The 18,292-nt window shown below is 51.3% G+C and overlaps 1 protein-coding gene across 1 annotated transcript in view; it reads left to right on the forward strand.

Moving 5' to 3' along the window:
- DLGAP2 (DLG associated protein 2) overlaps positions 1–18,292 on the forward strand; it is a 144,885-nt gene that overhangs the window by 60,239 nt on the left and 66,354 nt on the right. The window contains exons 3-4 of the mRNA XM_032593031.1: positions 2,410–2,621; positions 7,717–7,861. Coding sequence (XP_032448922.1) covers positions 2,410–2,621; positions 7,717–7,861 — 357 coding nt within the window. The remainder of the gene's footprint in view (positions 1–2,409; positions 2,622–7,716; positions 7,862–18,292) is intronic.

Here is an 18,292-nt window from a genome sequence, read left to right on the forward strand (position 1 = left end):
ACTTGTTGACTGAGTGAAGAAGACATTCCCTGCAGGACAAACAGCATTCGATGTTATTTTTCTTCCTTGATTTCAACACCTGAAAGGGAACATTGTTCACAGCCCTGGGCCCTTTCACCCGTGTCTTACTGCTTGGAAGGAAGGGAGGATGTATTTTAATACACAGAGCTGAAGTATCCTTGCAGCGAAAACAGGAGGCGCCTAAGGTCAGCCACAGGAAAACACCTACTCAGAAATGATCAACCTTGCTCCTCGTCATATGCGGGTGGATGATGGTCACTAGACGCAGCAAGTGACCTTCGGATTTGCAGAGGCTGGTGGCTGTTGTCAGGAGACAGCCATCTGTGCATTCACTCGCTGGAAACCACAGAGGTGTGTGATGTTTGTGGCTGGACATTTGGCCACTCGTGTGCACCTGCTGCAGGTGTTTGATGCTGTAACACACCAGAAAGATTTTTGTATATGTTTTTTGAGAGAGGGAGGGAGAACGTAAGCGGGGGAGAGGCAGAGAGAGGGAGACACAGAATCCGAAGTAGGCTCTAGGCTCCGAGCTGTCAGCAGTGACCCCGACGTGGGGCCTGAACTCACAAACCGCAAGATCACGACCTGAGCTGAAGTTGGATGCTTAACGACTGAGCCACCCAGGGGCCGTGAGGACCGATTTTTTTCTTGAATTAAAAATAAGTTTATTTTCTGTTGTAACTGCAGTATATGTTCCAAGTGGTCAATCTGGAAAATACCAGAATGAAGAGAACTGAGGAGCCCATAATCACTCTCCCAGGGATGACCCCCACTCCACATTCTGCCAGCTGTGTCTTCATGCATAATGCAGGCGTATCTATTTTTCAAGTATAAAAAAAATTGAGCGCAGACTGTATTATAAAACCTGCTCTCTTTCTCCCCCGTGAACCTCTTTCCACGGCTGAATACATGTTCCTCTGCACAGTTATCTTGGGGGCTGAAGTAGGCATTGTGTGACCGTGGTAAGTACCGAAGCTGCTTCCTATGGGATGCTTCCGTGTTTCCTCCTTTCCCATAGTGGCTAATTCACCAACCCCTGGCACCGAATCTGACAGTCTGCGGACACCTCCACAGAAGCCACTTGCCGGGCCAGAGAGCATGAACAGGCCGAGATCTTCGGCTGTCTTGGTCTGTGGACATGGTCTCGTGCCCGTCTGCACCGTGTGGGGACCTGCACACAGGAGCTTAGTGACGCTCCCTGGAAAGGCTGTTGAGGCCACCCGGCCAACTGCCGTTCTGCAGCCACAGGGACTGGCCCGTGGGAGTCCCCCAGCCACAGAGCGCCGTGCGGTCAGAGCTGAGTGAGGACCTGACGACCTGGAAGTTTCTGCTGGAGCCGCCCCTCATCACGGCGTCTGGGTCTGCTCCGCTGCGTACTCCTGCCGCGGTTGCACAAGCTTCCCGTGTACCTGAGCCGGTTCGGGAACGTGCTGTTTTAGAAAAACAAACGTGCAGACGGGACCCACGTATGCCATCGCCCCCGGGGCTGTCCAGATGCCCGCGCCTGCAGAGTTTACAGGGACCGTGGGGGAGCTGTGGTCCTGGCCACTGTCCTGGCCTGGGCTATCTGTGCCAGACGTCATGTGCCGGAGCGATGCCACGGTCAGGCGTTTGGAGGAACTGAATAAGGCGCTTTCCCCCGAACGCGCTGCTGTTCCGAGCTGGTGCGCGGGAGCCGGCAGGGTGCTTGACCAAGCGGGGTGAACGGTGAGGAGCGCCCGACCCTGGCGGCACGGAGCAGATGCGCCCGTGGTGCTGGGACTTCGCTGCTCACGGAGGGAGGTGCTCGGGTCCCAGGTGTGGCAGGTGGGTCCCAAGGTGCCCGCCTGCTCTCCCATCTCAGGGCCGGGCCCGGAGCCTGGAGCTGGCGGTGCATGTGGGGCCTGTCGGGTCTGTGAGCGAGCGCAAGGATCCCACACGCCGACGCCCCTCGGCCTCCAGCCTCACCGGCTCCTGTACCCGCACCCGGGGCGAACCCCAGGAACGCCGCCCTGTCCCGCCCTCTAGTCTTCCTTGTCCTCCATATCCCGGAGACCTCTGTGCCCCCCAGTCTGCTCAACACGATTTCGATTTCCTTTTGTGCCAAAAGGAAGTAAATCTGAAATGTGAGCGGTGTTGTTTTCTGGGTGCTGAGATTCCAAGTGGTTTCCTCTCCTCCGCCGTTCCTCACGTGCCCTCACTTTTTCCGTGTCTGTGTATCGGCCTTTTAATGGGGAAAGGCAACAATTGTCCATTAACGTCCTTAGGGCTCAGCTCCAGGAAGCACGTGTCTTCACGCGCCCCGCTCTCAGTGACAAGCGGCCATCCGAGGCGTGTCTTCCAGAATTCGCAGAGCATCTGTCCCCCGCGAAGAGCCCCTGACGCATGCGTGTGTCTGTTCTCCCCTAGGTGCCTCAGGACGAGTGGGGGGGGTGCCCCACGGGCGGCAAGGACGAGGAGATCCCCTGCCGGAGAATGAGGAGTGGGAGCTACATCAAAGCCATGGGCGACGAGGAGAGCGCGGAGTCCGACTCCAGCCCCAAGACGTCGCCCACGGCGGCCATGCGGCCAGAGCCCCTGCTCAAGCCCATCGGACCGAGGCCACTGGCAGATCTCCAAACGTAAGCCCTCCTCCCCCCCTTCCCTGTCCGGCCGTAGGCCCGTCGTGGCCACCTTCACATTTCTGAGTTGCGAATATTGGATGGATGGCCACCAGTCTCAAGACCTTCAAAAAATGTTTTGTTTAGTTCTTTTAAAAGCCACACGTTACTTGGGTGATTTCTATGTCAGTTAATCCTAAAGCCACTGTCATAGCCAGTGTGATCCATCCTGTGTTCTCAGGTGATGGCGGGTTGGTTTTCCAGGAGCGTATTTGTGTGCACACGTGTGTGTCTGTGTGTGAAAATCACGATAGGGGCTGTGCTGTCGGCTGAAACTTTGTAAGTGCGTTTGTAGGCAACCTTTCTGTTTGCGGGGGAGGGGACAGAACCTGTATGACTTTCACAAGTACAATAGCATATGCTTTATGATACTGTCCAAACATAGATGGCTGATAAATTTAACTGATTTTCAAAATATAAGCAGGGGAAACTATGTGGGAAAGAGGTATTCATATGAACTGTGCAAAAAAACATGGCCCTTACCACTCGCCTTGCTCTGTCTGTCCAGTCCCAGCAGCTAAGTTTGGATGCACATTTGACCCTTGGGCAACACGGGCTTCTGGATTCGCTGACCCCTTGGCAGTCGAAAGTCTGCGTACGACTTTTGACTCCCCCAAAAGCTTAACTACTAATAGCCTACTGTTGGCTGGAAGCCTTACCAATAACATAAGTAGTCAATTAACACATAGTTTATATGATGTATGTACAATATACCGTGTTCCTATAATAAAATAAGCTAGAGGAAAATGTTATTAAGAAAATCCTAAGCGGGGCACCTGGGTGGCTCAGTAGGTTGAGCGTCTGACTTCAGCTCAGGTCATGATCTCACAGTCGGTGGGTTCGAGCCCCCTGTCGGGCTCTGTGCTGACAGCTCGGAGCCTGGAGCCTGCTTCGGGTTCTGTGTCTCCCTCTCTCTCTGCCTCACCCCCGCTTGCATTCTGTCTCTTTCTCAAAAATAAGTAAATGTTAAAAAAAATTAACGAATTTAAAAAAAGAAAACCCTAAGCAAGAGAAAATACATTTACTGTGCTGCACTGTATCTATTGGAAAAAATCCACGCAGAAGGGGACCCACGCAGTTCAGACCCGTGCTACTCAAGGCTCAGCTGTCTGGCTCCTCCCCCTGCAAGCTGTAGGTTTCCCACGTGAAGGTTCGGCACCCGGGGACCCGCTTCTTTGTGTCTTGCTGGTGTCGCGGAGTCGTTCACCATAACCCGTGAGCATGGGGACGAAGCCCCAGACTGAGGTGTGATCTCTGTGTCGTTCCTGCCCGTGCTTGGTGCACGCGGTGACCAGCAAAACAGCGTTGTGACTCCTCCCGGCCCCTGCAGCCCGTCACTAACATTAGCGTGCAGGGTGCACAGTCAAACTGTAAGCTGCAGCCGCATCTCACACTTCACCAGCGCAAACCACGTCTTTGCGACCTGGTTCGGTTAAAGTCAGTGACCGTGTTGGGAATGCCGGACGGGAAGTGGGGTGGAGGCGGACACCATGGCCTGTCTCACTCCACGCGGGTCTCCGCTCTGCCTCACACAGGGAAGACCGTCGGGTTTGTCGGGGACAAGCTTGGGGCGAGCACTGATGTGCTGGAGGGACGCCGGGGAAGGGAGGCGTGCATAAGCAAAGACACAGTCGGGCGGCGCCATCAGTGGAAAGCTGTCCTCAGGACTTAAGACGCCGTGGAGCCAGGTGCAAACCCGGCCGGCCACCGCAGCAGGGCAGGGGGCCGACCGGCCGTTTCCCTGGGCTGCTTCGGGTCGCGTTGACGATCGTGAAGCATCAGGACTCACACAGGCAGCCGCTGTGCCGAGCAGGCCTGGGGACTCAAGCTGGGGACAGTCACACACGGTCTGGGGGCTCTGAACCACGGGGCACGTGGCCACTGGCGTGGGCTGGCATTTGGAAAGTTTGTGATTCATACCACGATCGCACACACAGGAAAGAAAAAGAAAGGCAGGCTGTGTTTTAACGGTGGGCGGGGATCAGGTCGTGTTCAGAATCACGAGCTTTATTTTCGTGTTACTGACTTTCCTCCCCTTTGCCCTGCCGGCCCCCGGGGACTAGCCCTCCCCTGACCTTCTGCGTGTCTACCGTGGATTTGTCCGCGGGACCTGAGACCACCTCGTTCTCCCGCGGGTGGAGACCGCCCGGGGTCTGGTACTGGGTGCCCACCAGACAGCGTTAGGAGTTTACATTTGTAAAACCCGCACCATGACCCAAAACAGTCAAAATTGCCTCCAAAACCCGAGAGCCATGAAGGGGCCGAGGCCGCCTGACGTCACAATCCAGGTGTGGACCGTCCACAGGCGGAAGTCAGGCTGGGCGTTCGCGCACGGCTGGTTCCTGAGTGCCCGAGCTACGTCCGCCCCAGTAGAAGTTGGGGAGTGAGTCCTCAGTGGTGCCTAGCCGCTGACCCTCTTCCAGACTTAGCCCGACCTCCGCCCTCGGCCCCCACGGCGCCACCCACACTGCCACAGAGATAACCTGGCTGTTGGGCTGCACTTGCCCACACTCCGTCCCCCCATCCAGGCTTCCCGTAAGCGCTGGGGCACCGAGCTGAGTTCTGTGCATAAGCGTGCAGATGATTCTCTCCCCTCACCTGGCACGGCCCTGGAGCAAACAAGACAAGGAGGGCGGTGTGGCGAGGTGACCCCAGGGTGCCGTGCCCGATAGGAGCCCTCTGTGGATTCTCCACGTCTCTGGAGGCCCCGTGAGTCCGTCTTCTGCAGAAGTTCTGCTACTGGGACGCACATCCATTAAGTGATTGCTGTTACTGCCTAGCAGCATCTTCGCCCATGTTGCATTTGTTTAGAATTTTATAGATTTTAGCGTGATTTCATTTCTTGCCATTTTAAGCGGCGTCACAAAAGCTCAACTCTTTACTCAGAACCCCCAACTCAGACAAGTGAGGCGACGACTGTCACAGAAGTGCCCCCCACAGGTTTAAAATGAAAGTAGCGGCTTTGACCCCACACCCAGAGAGCGTCTGCCTGTGGATGGCAGGATCACGCGCCCAGAGACCAGCAGGTGTCACGGGAAAGTGGACAAAGGAACGTGTGGAATCCTAAGAGCAGCGGTGGCCGGGGACCCCCAGATTAGCGGACCCGCGTCCTGGAGCACATTAACCTGCCCCTCACCTCACCCCTGTGCCCACTGCCTGTGGTTCCTGGGGACCTTCCCTGAGCACTGGGGATGCCCCCGGTCCCGCGAGGATCGTTTGCGTCCACTTAATCTGATACGCGGTCCCTTACCACAAATAGAGCGTCCCTATTCTGGTCTATTCTACACCCAGACTGTGAGGCAACATTGATAGTTCTTAAGTTGTATTTAAGTTGTTTCTTTTTTCTTTTCCGGTTAGTTGAATTGAGAAGTCAAAGCTCTTATAATTTTGAACATCTCTGAGTCCTCTCTCAGGAGAGTAGCATTTTAAATTTATGGAGAAAGGACTTATTTCAAGAACTACTTTATATATAAAGATAAGCACAGGTGGATATGAGGTACAAGCATAAGAATCTTATCAGTGTATGTGGGTGTGTATCATGTGTGTGCACACTTACACACGTATGCGTGTATGTGTGTGTGAATGTTTTATGACTTTCAGATGGAGAAGACATATCCAAACATTATTCCACAGTGAGAAACCACAAGAAAATGACAGATTTGAATTCATAGTATTAACAACTGACTCATAGTCAAAGTGAACAAACCTACCAACAAATTAAAAGTATCATCATGAAGGTAAAACAATAATTAAAATTATTAATTATAATTAACAGTGTTTTATTATTAACTGGGGAAATGTTTTGCCATTTAAGTGTCACACTTGTGTTCTTAATACATAGAGACGCCTTACAAATTAATGAGAAAAAATAAACACCATGATGTAAATATGGGTAAAGCCAGGAAAAGATTATTCACGTACCTTAGAAATCACTAAAACTTTCCAGAGCGTATTTTAGCATACCATTTGAAACTAGAAATCTAAAGACACATTCTAAAGAAATTCCTGAAAAACACACAAAGATGTACAAAAATACAGTGATGTTCACTGTTTCAGCATAGGTCGTTGTAAGAAACTATAAATCACCTAAACACCCATCGGTAGGGATTGGGTCCCACTTTGGAGAACTTGTCCCCTGACTCACCCGCTCCTGCAGGGAGTGATGTGTGCAAAACTATTCCTTATAACGCTGTTAGGGCATAAAAGTTTAACCCACAGTCCATTGCTATCGGACTGACTAATAGATATACCAACACTAGAATGCCGTTTATAGAATATACTAGAACATTATGCAGCCATAAACATGAGTCAGACTTGCACGTACTGATGTGGCAAGATACAGGTTGTATAAATTTTAGAAAGCAAAGTGTAGCACGTTATAAAACACGCACTTCCTGTATAATAAAGACGGAGAGATAAGAATGAAATTCCTATAGGTTTATATTACGTAAGGAAACAATGAAAGAATACATAAGAAACTAATGAAACCAGTTTATGTCTAAGGACGGAGGGAAGGAAGTAGACGCCGTGGGGGCAGGAGAACAGCCTGGTGTCCATCTTCCCTGCTTGGCGTTAACGCCATCGCTCATGCAAGTGTGCGCTCTACTCAACGGTGTATGAGATGCATCTTAAATAAAAGGAGAAGGTGAACTGAACTGTCTCATCCGTATGGCAGGATACTAGGTAGGCAGCCAGCCTGTATAGCGAGGTGTCTCTACAAATTCGCATAGAGGGATGTCCATTTAATCCTTCATTGGGAAAAGCAGCGTGGGGAGGTGGCAGGTGAACGGAGTCCCAGTCCTGCCTCGGATTCGGATGTAGGCACGAGGGAAAGTCCATCCGTGCCACCCTGACATCTAGAGGAAAGCCGGGACCCCTGCAAGACCACCATCCACAGAGCTGGGGAGGTTCAGACCCCTCCGGCAGGGACTGGATTGGCAAGCTGTGTCTCGTGAGGCAGGGTCGGCCTGAGTGTCAGCAGCTGCTCACAGCTGCTAGTGTGGATCCATGGGGACCCCCGGCCCACGGGGGGTGCACAGCCCCCCGCTCTTCTCAGCAGCCCTCCGCCGTTGGGAACAGGGCTGGAAATGGGAGAGCCCCTCACCCCACCCGCTGGAGCAGCTGTGCGGTTCCCCACCTTCGGGGAACACGTAGAACCCTGGGGCCCCTGGCTGGACCGCAGCTTCCTGTGGCACAAGGCCGTAAGCTGCCAGAGGGGGTGTGGGCAGACACGCGGGGGAAAGGTAGCGGAAAAACCCTCCACCCACAGTCCTGGCTCCCATCCTCATCCGAGAGCGGAATAGCTGTCCTTCCACCAGGAGAGCCGGGAAAGGCTCCCCAAACAAGACCGGGGCAGGGTGCAGCTGCCGCAGGGGTGGCGGGGGCCCTGGAAAGCACTCCCCCTCCCTGCGTCAGACACGCAGGGCTTCTAGTGGCCGCCTGTTCCACACAGCGAACATCCCTCTGCCATCATCACAGGATAGCAAACAGTGGGAGGGAGGACAGCTGGATAGAAGCCCTGTCAGTGGCCCAGGCACGTGGCGGTGGGGACATCCAGCCCTCACCCTGAGACAAAGGCAGTGGTGGCCGGATCTCACCTGGCAGAATACGAGGTATGTCCGCTCCCAAACACGAACCCTACTTACCTCTGTTTCTGCCATCGCGCACATGGTGGCCAGCATCCCCCAGAATTTAGACGTAGTACAACAAAACCCACTCTCAAGACGCAGAGCCACCCAGAGAATTTAGAGACAGTGAAGCTATCAGAACCTCAAAATGCTTGGTTAACATAACAAAAGACCCAGGGGAAGAGGGTGAGGGATGAAAAGTGCTAGGAAGAGGCAGACAAATACTGCAAATAAAAATCGCGTCAGAAAGAAGGCGTCTTGCCGATGAACTCATCAGTGGACGTAACGTAACTGAGTAACCAATCCGGGAGTTTGAAGATAGGTCCCCAGAATTTACCGAACAGAAGCTCAGAGGGGAAAAGAGTGGGTGAAAAAGCAGAAAAGAACATTCCGGAGCCTGCGGGAAAATACCTGACACTCTCGCACACGCAGGATCGGAACCCCGGGAGCAACCGAGGAAGGCGAGCACGTCCCAAGAGTGCCCACAAATAGTGACACAAATCCCAGGTTGGAGAATCTCAGAAAATCTCGAGAAAGAGAAATACAAGAAACCAGACTCCACACATGTATACAGACGTCGTACTCAAACTAGCAGAAACCAAGGAGACAGAGAAAAGCTTGAGGAAAGCTACAGAAAAATAAAAGCCGCTACATACAGAGGAAAAAAAACTTGGGGCAGACTATTCACCATAAGTTACTGGAGCCGGGAAACAAGGAAGTGACATCTTTAAAGCACGGGGAAGAAACAAAACAAAACAAACAAACAAAAACACCGTCAGCCAGAATTCTAGACTGAGAAACGTCTTTCATGGGGCACCCAGCTGGTTCAGTCAGCCAAGTGTCTGACTCTTGATTTCGGCTCGGGTCACGATCTCACGGTTTCGGGAGTTCAAGCCTCACATTGGGCTCTGTCCTGATGGCGCAGAGCCTGCTTGGGATTCTCTCTCTCCCTCTCTCTCTCTCTGCCCCTCCCTACTCATGCTCTCTCTCTCTCTCAAAATAAGAAGAAAAAGAAAAGAACAATGGCTTTCATGAGTGGAAGTGAAATAAGGGCTATGTTATAAGAACCAAAGCTGGAAAATCGTTGCCAACAGACAAGTAGCACAAGAAATGTTGAGGGAAGGTCATTGAGCGGGCGTATGAAGTCATATGACAATGGCAGACACTTGCAACCCTTCAGAGAAAGGAAGAGCTCCGTGTCTCCGCCGTGACTCCACGATTTGCCAAAACGCACAGAGCTGCACACAAAACGGAGGCACCCGCAGATCCGGCAGCTGAACCAGAAGTGGGAGAACCAACATGGAGTCTGTGCAAGCAGTTCCTCTGGGGTGACAAACGGGCTTTCTTCTGGGACAGGAAGAGGACGAATGGACGTCAGCCTCACTGCCTTTTTCTGAGGTGTTCGTGTCCAGGCAACTTGAGATGTGAGATGAGCCCAGCACCTGCTCACGCCCCCTTGGCTGATGGTGGGGTGAGGAGACCAGGGGGAGGAGCGGGGGAGAACCTGCCTGCCGGGTGGCCTGCCTCAGAGGATGGGCTCGGGTGTCCTTTCCAGCTCATCAGCCTGGGAAAAGCTACCTTTTCCCAGGCATACAGTAACCTGGTCATGTGGCTCAGCTGGCTAATTGCTCTGTGAGTCTCCCAGAATCCACTGGCCTGTGACAAACGGTGATATCACTGGGCTACTGGGGAGGGGTCGGGCCCCCTTCTGAGACACAGTGGAGCCCACCCGAGAAACCTTTGAAGGAAGTCACGAGGGGCGCCTGGGTGGCTCAGTCGGTTAAGTGTCCGACTTCGGCTCAGGTCACGATCTCGCGGTCGATGAGTTCGAGCCCCACGTCGGGCTCTGTGCTGACAGCTCAGAGCCCGGAGCCTGTTTCGGATTCTGTGTCTCCCTCTCTCTCTGACCCTCCCCCGTTCATGCTCTGTCTCTCTCTGTCTCAAAAATAAATAAAACGTTAAAAAAAATTAAAAAGAAAAAAAAGTCACGGGGTGTTCGGAATATTCAGAGCCCATCTAGAGAGAGTGACTGGGGGTCTCTCAAAGCGCTTCCCTCATTCCCACCAGCACCGTGAGTCTTGGCGTTTTCTGTTTCCTGATCCTGGGACCCCGTTTCGGATTTGGGCTCCAAGTCTCCTTCAGACCGCTCAGCTCCCGGCACGTCTCAAACAGCAGCCCGGAAGCCCGCTTCCCATTCCCCATGCCGTCCTCCCCCTCGGCTTTCTAGCTCGGATGCTGCGTGCACCCGGTTAACGTAGCCGAGTCCCGTGGCAGATGCTTCATGGTCCAGCCCCGGGACAGCCTGTGAGGCCTCACTTCCCACTGGGCCCGAACTCCCGGGTCTACATTCCGGCCCTCCGGAACCACTCAGAGTTCCCGAATGCACCACGGGCCCCAGCAGTCCTGGGCTCTTGCTCATGCTTCAGTGCCCAGCTCAGGATCACCTCCTCTGGGGAGTCTCCCCGGGTTAGGTGCCCCTGCAGGGTGTGCTCCCTTGGTGCCCCGTGCTTACCGCTACCACACGCTTGCTTGCTGCCCCCGTCACTCGTGTGCTCGTGAGGGCAAGAGAAGCGTTAGGTCTCATTGCCCTTGCTCCGTGCACAGAGTGAGTGAGCTAAGCCAACACCTCAGGAGCCACTTCTGAGGAATCCTCGCTCATCAGCTTAATTACAGAGCGGCTCTCAGGACACCGTCAAAGGAATCGTTCGTCCAGATTCTAAAAACGAAGATCCTCAGTTGGCAAGATGTGTGCAAAGCTGATTCACACCCACCCAGATCCTTACACTCTTCCATTAGTCCAGGAAGGGACCAGATGCTAGCCTCCTGGAGAATATCGCACACCTTAAAGCTGCGCTTCTTCCGTTAACAGGACACCATGTGCTCCCACGGAGAAAGCACCCTCTGTCGCGGTTTCCACTGCCACCTATGGGCTGGTGGCTCCGTTTCTTTCCTTCAGCTGGAGGAACCCGGGAGCTCTGCGTCTCTGGGGCGCTGCTCTCCTGAGTTCCGCCTCCTGGCTCCCAGGCAGCCTACAGCCTCTCTCTCCAGGGGGCGCCGTGCCCCCCAGGTCCCCACCCAGGAGGGGAGTGACCCCACTGTCCCGGGGGGGGGGGGGGGTGCACTCAGCTCCGCTGCTCGCTTCTAGTTCTCCATTTCACGTGCAGAACAAGGACCCGGCCTCACACATCCTCACCTATTTTATGTTTGTCTAGTACGTTCCCAGCTTTACCTGATTTCATCTCAGGTTTTCAGCACACGCACTGACTCTGGTCTCCTTCTGATTCTCTTCCTGTTGTTTTGATGTTTTTAAAGTCAAATCAAGAACTAAGTAAAAGGAAAGGCAAGTGAAAAGTTCCTCCTTAAAATTTCATGTTTTGTTTATTCCGTCTACTCCTCCCGTATTTCTAGTGTTTGACTCCGAGAGCTGGTTTGCAGCCTACACCAACTAGTACTGTTCCCACGACCCCGCCTCCTTTTGCTCATGAAAACCCGTGAGGACCATCAGCCCAGTGGGCTGCAGCACAGGGCTTGTCCAGCCTTTTATGGGGAACCACACGTTTAAACCCATAATCTACAGAACACAGAATTCTGCTTGACCAAATTTTGCTTATTCCACTGCAGATGCAGACAAGGAAGGCGGGTCTGGGTGGTCCTCTGCAGTGAGAAACCCTCATAGTGGCCTGTGTCTCGAGAAGCCGGGGACACTGAAGCTTCACGACCCAGACCAGAGTGGTGTCTGTGTGGTCCGGGGGCCAGCCTCAGAATACACCATCAATCCATTAATTAAGTTACTAAATTGATTTTTTGAGTTGCAAAATTATTTGTACTCCTTTTACAAGCTACCCCAAGACAGAATTATGTGAAGTAGAACGTCAATCTCTCTCTCACATTCCCGTGCCTTGGGGAGTAGCCATTTCTGACAATCACACCCTGTCCGGACATTCTTGTGTGCACATAAATGTATATATGCACATATAATGTATACATATAACGTATAATGTATATATATATATGGGGAACTGCCTCTGGGTTTTCATTCCTGCATGTAGTGTGCAGAGAAAAGGTAACTGTGAGCGAGGGTGTCACCTGCTTGCTGCCGGGATGGCACCACGGGGGGATCCCCTGGGACCTGTGTGCCTCTGAACCTGCATCCTCACAGTATGGCTACGGAGAATCTGACTAGAATGGCAGTAACTCCAAATTAGCTTTTACGTTTACCGGTGCCCTTAGTCTCTGAATAGTTTAAATATCTACGTCTGTACAGTCCTGAGGGGTAGTCATTGTGCTGACACTGCCCTATTGCGTTTCTCTAAAACCGCGTCAGGACACTATCTCAGAAACACCTGAAATACCAATCCAAAAACCAGAATACTGAGAGATACTTATAAGCTCATTGTCTGTGGGCAACACTACCCTGATACCAAAGCCAGACAAAGAAACTAAAAACAAAACAAAAAAACTACAGGCCGAAATCGCTGATGAATATTAATGTAAAATCCTCAAGAAAATGCTAACAAAGAGAATTCAACAGCACATTAAAAGATCAGACTTCTGAAGAATACCTTGAGAATCTCCCAATTTAGACCGTCGCCTTATGTCAAATACTGGCGCCTTTGTGGAAGTCCATTGCCAACCCATGCATCTCTAGAAACATCAGGAAATAAGGGTCTTAGAGTATTCTTATGGATTGGCTTATTGGGAAAATAATTTAGGCTGCAATGTCAATATTAGGGGTCATCTTGAGAACAGAAGGTGGGCATCTGGGATGCAGCTGGAGAATGTTGTAAGGGCCGGGTTGTCCAATCAGCTCTTGCTTTGGTTTATCAATTTTCTGTAGCTCTCCTGTTTTCTGATTCATTAATTTATGCTTTTGTTGATTTTTTTCCTTCTTGTCTCCTTAGATCCGTTTCATTATTTCTCTCATTTTTTCAGCTGAATGCCTATTTAGTAATAAGTGTTTAATAAGACTACGAATATTCCTAACAGTGTGTCTTTTGCTGCATCTCGCATACCTTGATATGTGACTCTTTCATTTTCACTACTTTATAGATATTCTGCAGCTTTGTTCTGATCCCCACTTTGATCAGGACCGAGTGAATTAACTGAAAGAAAGATACGCTTACTAGATAAAGAGAGCCACTATTAAGTCTTTTTCTTCCTTTTAATTACTTTTTCAAACTTTTATAATTTAGGATATTCTTTAATTTTAGTCACTTTTCCTTCTTAGCCCTTTTGGCAGGAAACTAGATTTAGAGCTAGAGATAAAATGTTATCGTTTTTCCTTTTTCCGCCATTTTTCCCATTTCTGATTATATGAGCTCTCAACTTTCCAAAAAGTCAAGTCATTCCCACTAACTCTCAAAGCTGCAAAATGCACTTATGCACTCTCCGGTCTACTCATGAGCTATTTTCGTGCACTTTTCTGCTGTTCGTCTAGCTTTCGTGTGTGCCTTCCTGCTCAGGAACTCAAACATTCTCTCAGTTCATCTCTCGGCTTGTGACAGAGCTCTGACAGCATAATGGACAGAGAATTGTTCCCCTTCGATCAGCGAAGGGTGTTGAAAGCATTGTTCTCTGAACGCAAGTAACTCTCTTCACTTTTGTAGACTTCAAAATGTCTAGCAGCACAGAAGCATCTGTCGTGCTCCTGTGACAAGTCAGAGAGCATTTCTGTTAATAACTCAGAATCGATCAGCTGCTGAAGGGCTGTTTCCAGAGCACATGCTGAATAAGGAGAAAAGAGCAGAGGCAAATCTGTAAGGTGTGGGGGCAACGTTAAACAACATGAAACCCAATACTAAACTTGAAGCCGCAGGAAGTCTCACTCTGTATAACTGCCCCAATGTGGTAAAGAGAATTTCTTCTTTGGAATTCATTGCCTTCTTTGGTGCATGATACATAACATATGAATTCGTTCATTTATTCATATAATAAATTGGTATGTGCTGAAGACTGAGTATATAAATATGATAATTATCAAGTAAATGAATAAATAGATGTATCACCAGGACGTTAATGAGGCACCTGAAACTAAATAATTAATAATTACAGACATAATTTTCACAGAGCGAAGAAAGTGAGATTTTGAGGAACTAAATTGCTTTTGAAATAACTTTACATTAGAATAAAAATGTTTGAAGCTGAGAAATTTGGCAATGTATATCAAAAACATTTATATCAATTCCACTTAATGGAACCCTAAAGAAATAGTCAAATTTCAATAAAAGGTTTAATCAAAACAAAAGGAAATCCTAGAAGAAATTCCAATTGTTTGCTATTATTTGTAGTGAAGAATTAATTAGAAACAGTAAATATCCATTAACGTGCAAAATGATACTTATTTGTCACCAATTATAAATGTTGACAAAGAATTTTTCATTGTATAACAAAATGGTTTTGGTATTATGTTTATAAAATTTCTGAGACTCCGACATTGGAAAAGTCATAGCAAATCCTGCAAAGATTATGTGGTGTGCAAAAGTCCAAGCTGACCCTCTTCTGTGTATCGTCCTTTCCCTGTGAGTGTGGGTGGCCAGCGCGTACCGTGACGTAGCCCTCTCTCGGCCACGTGACTTTATGTGGCAAACGGACCTGATCCCCGAGGCTGGACCTCGTAGCAGTTTTCTCTGGCTGGTGGCAGGAAGGGAAGCCAGAGATCCGATACAGGAGAAAGAGTGGACGGGCCAGTCGTGGCTCAGAGGGGTCCACCCGGAAAGAACCCGAGGCAGCCTCTCGGAGAGGACAGTCCTTGGCCAACAGCCAGAAAAGGGAGTGGACCCCCTTCCTGCAACCACAAGGAGCGGCCTTCTGCCAACAACCTGAGTAAGCGTGGACCTGGGTTCTTTCCGGAGCATCTGGATGAGAGCTCAGGGTGTCTGGCTCCTTGATGCCAGACTGTGATACCGTGAGCGGAGAACCCGTCGCGTGTGCCAGACTCGACCTACAATTGTAACGTGCGCTAACACGTGAGGGTTGCCTGAAGCCACTAAGTTTGTGAGAACGTGTTATGCAGTTATTAGCCAGGATCGTCCGGAGAAACAGAACCAACAGGGCGTGTGCGTGTGCATGTGTAGTGAGAGAGACCGATTTTATGGAATTAGCTCACGTGAATTGGGAGGTGAGCAAGTCTGAATTCTGCAGAGCAAACTGGCGGGCTGGAGGTCGAGGGAAGAGCTGGTGCTTCAGCCCAACTGAGAAGACAGTGCAGAGGCAGAATCTCTCTTCCTTGAGGAGGTCAGTCTTTTCTCCTAAGACCTTCAGCTGATTGGCTGAGGCCCACCCCCATTATGGAGAGCAATCCGCTTTACTCAAAGTCTACTGACTTAAATGTTAATCACATCTAAAAAATGCCTTCACTTCACCCCGTAGACTAGTATTTCTTTTTATTTATTTATTTTTTTTAACGTTTATTTATTTTTTTGAAGAAGAGAGAGACAGAGCGTGAACAGGGGAGGGTCACAGAGAGAGAGGGAGACGCAGAATCTGAAACAGGCTCCAGGCTCTGAGCTGTCGGCACAGAGCCCGACGCAGGGCTTGAACTCACAGACCGTGAGATCATGACCTGAGCCACCCAGGTGCCCCGACTACTATTTCACCAAATATCCGGGCACCACAGCCTAGCCACGTAACCATCACAGGCAAGCAATAGAAATCGAATACAGAAAGCCACCAAAATATTAGTAATGATCATCCCTGGGTGGTGGTGGTTTTGTGGCTGAATTTTATTTTCATTTAAATACCTTTTAAATGATTTGCAAAAGTATATGTTAGTGTTGACATAAGAAAAGATCCTGAAAACTATTTCATTGTGTTTAAGGCCCTCATAATCTCTCAGTGTTGTTTTTCCCATAATAATACTGCATTTAAAAGCAAATGCTACTTGTGTTGTAAAGTTACCATAGTAATAAATCCATGCTCAACAGCTTTATTAGACGTTCAGCTATGAGTGGAAATGTAACTGTGCGTGTGTTGAAGCCACAGAAATGAAATCATTCCCAGCGGTGTTCCCACACGTTGCGTGTCTGCAGTTTTAAGAGGCTTGGGGAACAAGAATGCCTGTGATGCGCTGGCCATTGGGAGTGGTTGGGGTTGGTCGGTGTCGCCGGGCCCCTCTGTCTCTGATGGAGGGACACCAGCGAGCTGCACTTCAAGCATTTCTGAACCGAGGCTCTCGAAAATCCCTGCTGATTCCAGCCTCGTTGTTTACATGTGGGGTGCACCCCCTCTGTTTTACTTCTCGAGGGGCTATCTGCAACGGACTGCGTGTCTGTGTGCCCCAAGTCCATCGGTTGAATCCTAACCCCAAGGTGATGGTGTCAGGAGGTGGGGCCTCGAGGAGGTGACGAGGTCACGAGGATCGAGCCCTCTGGAATGGATTAGCGTCCTTCTCAAGGAACGCTGCCGAGGCCCCTCGCCCCTTCCACGTGGGGGCACGGCAAGACGGTCACGCATGAGCCGGTCCCTCGCCAGACGCCAGGTCTGCACGTTCGGACTTGGACTTGACCTCAGACTTCTCATTCTCCAAAGGGTCAGAAGCCAGTGTGAGTTGTCCAGTTGTTGAAAAGCCCCCGGCCTGTGGGGTGGGGTTGGAGCCGCCCTAACGGAGACACTGCCTTCACACAGCACCACACCCTCAGCCGCTTAACGCAGGAGAGCTTCATCCTCTCTCGGGTCCCAAGGCTGGAAGGCCCAACTCAAGGTGTGGGCGGGGCCGGGCTCCCCCCCAGAGCATCTAGGGTTTGCGTCTCCCGCGTCTGCTCCCGGTGGCCCAGATGCTCCTTGGCTTGGGGCCACATCACTCCAGCCGCCGTCTCCCTCTTGCGTGGTCTCTCCTCTTCTTAAAGGACACCGTTCATGCTGGAGGGGGGTCCGCCCCACGATCCCGTCCTCGCTGACTACATCCAGGACGACCCTATTTTCAAATGTGGTCGCGTGCCCTGCGGGACGGGGGGTATGGACTTCAGTCCATCTCTGGGGGGGGACGCGGTCGCACTCGTGACAGAGGCCACCCTCACGTAGCCAAGATGAGGAAGTACGCGTAAAATAGCGCTGACCGGATTGGAGACTGCCACACGCTGTTTCTGAAAGTTATTTCCGTCCCCCGTTACTTTTCCATGCTGGCGTCTTTGGCCAAACACGGAGCGGTTTTTCTCTCTCTGGGTGAGCGCTGCGATTGTGCCTTCCAGCACCGAGGTCCCAACCGCTCAGCTGGGTCTCCTCTCTCTCCCTCGGCGATTTGTGTGTAAATCAACTTCCGCAGGCCTTGGCTGTGACTCGTTTCGAACACAATAACTGTGCCTAAAACAAGGAGAAATTCACATTGCACACAGAAGTGAGTTTGATATTTAACTGGCTTTATCATCCTTCTTGAAGAGACCAGCTGCCCAAATTCTCCTCTGCCCCTTGGCTCCGCTGAGATCCCACCCATGTAATGAGCGTCCTGCTGATGGACCCTGGTCCTCCTCCGTCCCGCCTCAGTGACTCGCTCTGCCCTGCTCACCCCTGAGCCCCCCCTCCACTCGCACCACTCGGGGCTCCAGGACCTGTCCCTTTCCACCGCTCCTCGAGCAAAAGAGACATGACTCTAGTCTTGGGGGGGCGTCAAAGGGTCCTCAAAACACTGGGCTGTAATCGTGGGATGTTTCATAGCTTCTGGCCCCGCTGTGCGTGGGACCCACCCTGCCCCCTATTCCCAGCAGCGGGCGGGCTGAGGCTGCCTGAGCGTGGTCCCTACACACACGGGCATTGGACACCAACGGTCTTGCTTCTTTTGAAATTTCCACCTATTCTCCGGTTTGGGGCTCTTTTCTTCCCCTCACCCTGGGCAGGCTAGGAGCCTGCAGGGACAGGGCAGAGAGCAGGGGGGCCTCCCTGCACATGCTGCCCCCCACTTGGCTCTTCCAAAACTGGCCCCCTGGCCCTGGGGTGGAAGGAAGGAGGAAGGGGGAGAGGTCCCTTACCTGCCCCATCAAGATGGAAGGACCCCATCTGCTGGTTGTCACTTCC

Source organism: Lynx canadensis, chromosome B1 (genome assembly GCF_007474595.2).
Source record: "Lynx canadensis isolate LIC74 chromosome B1, mLynCan4.pri.v2, whole genome shotgun sequence".
NCBI lineage: Eukaryota > Metazoa > Chordata > Mammalia > Carnivora > Felidae > Lynx > Lynx canadensis.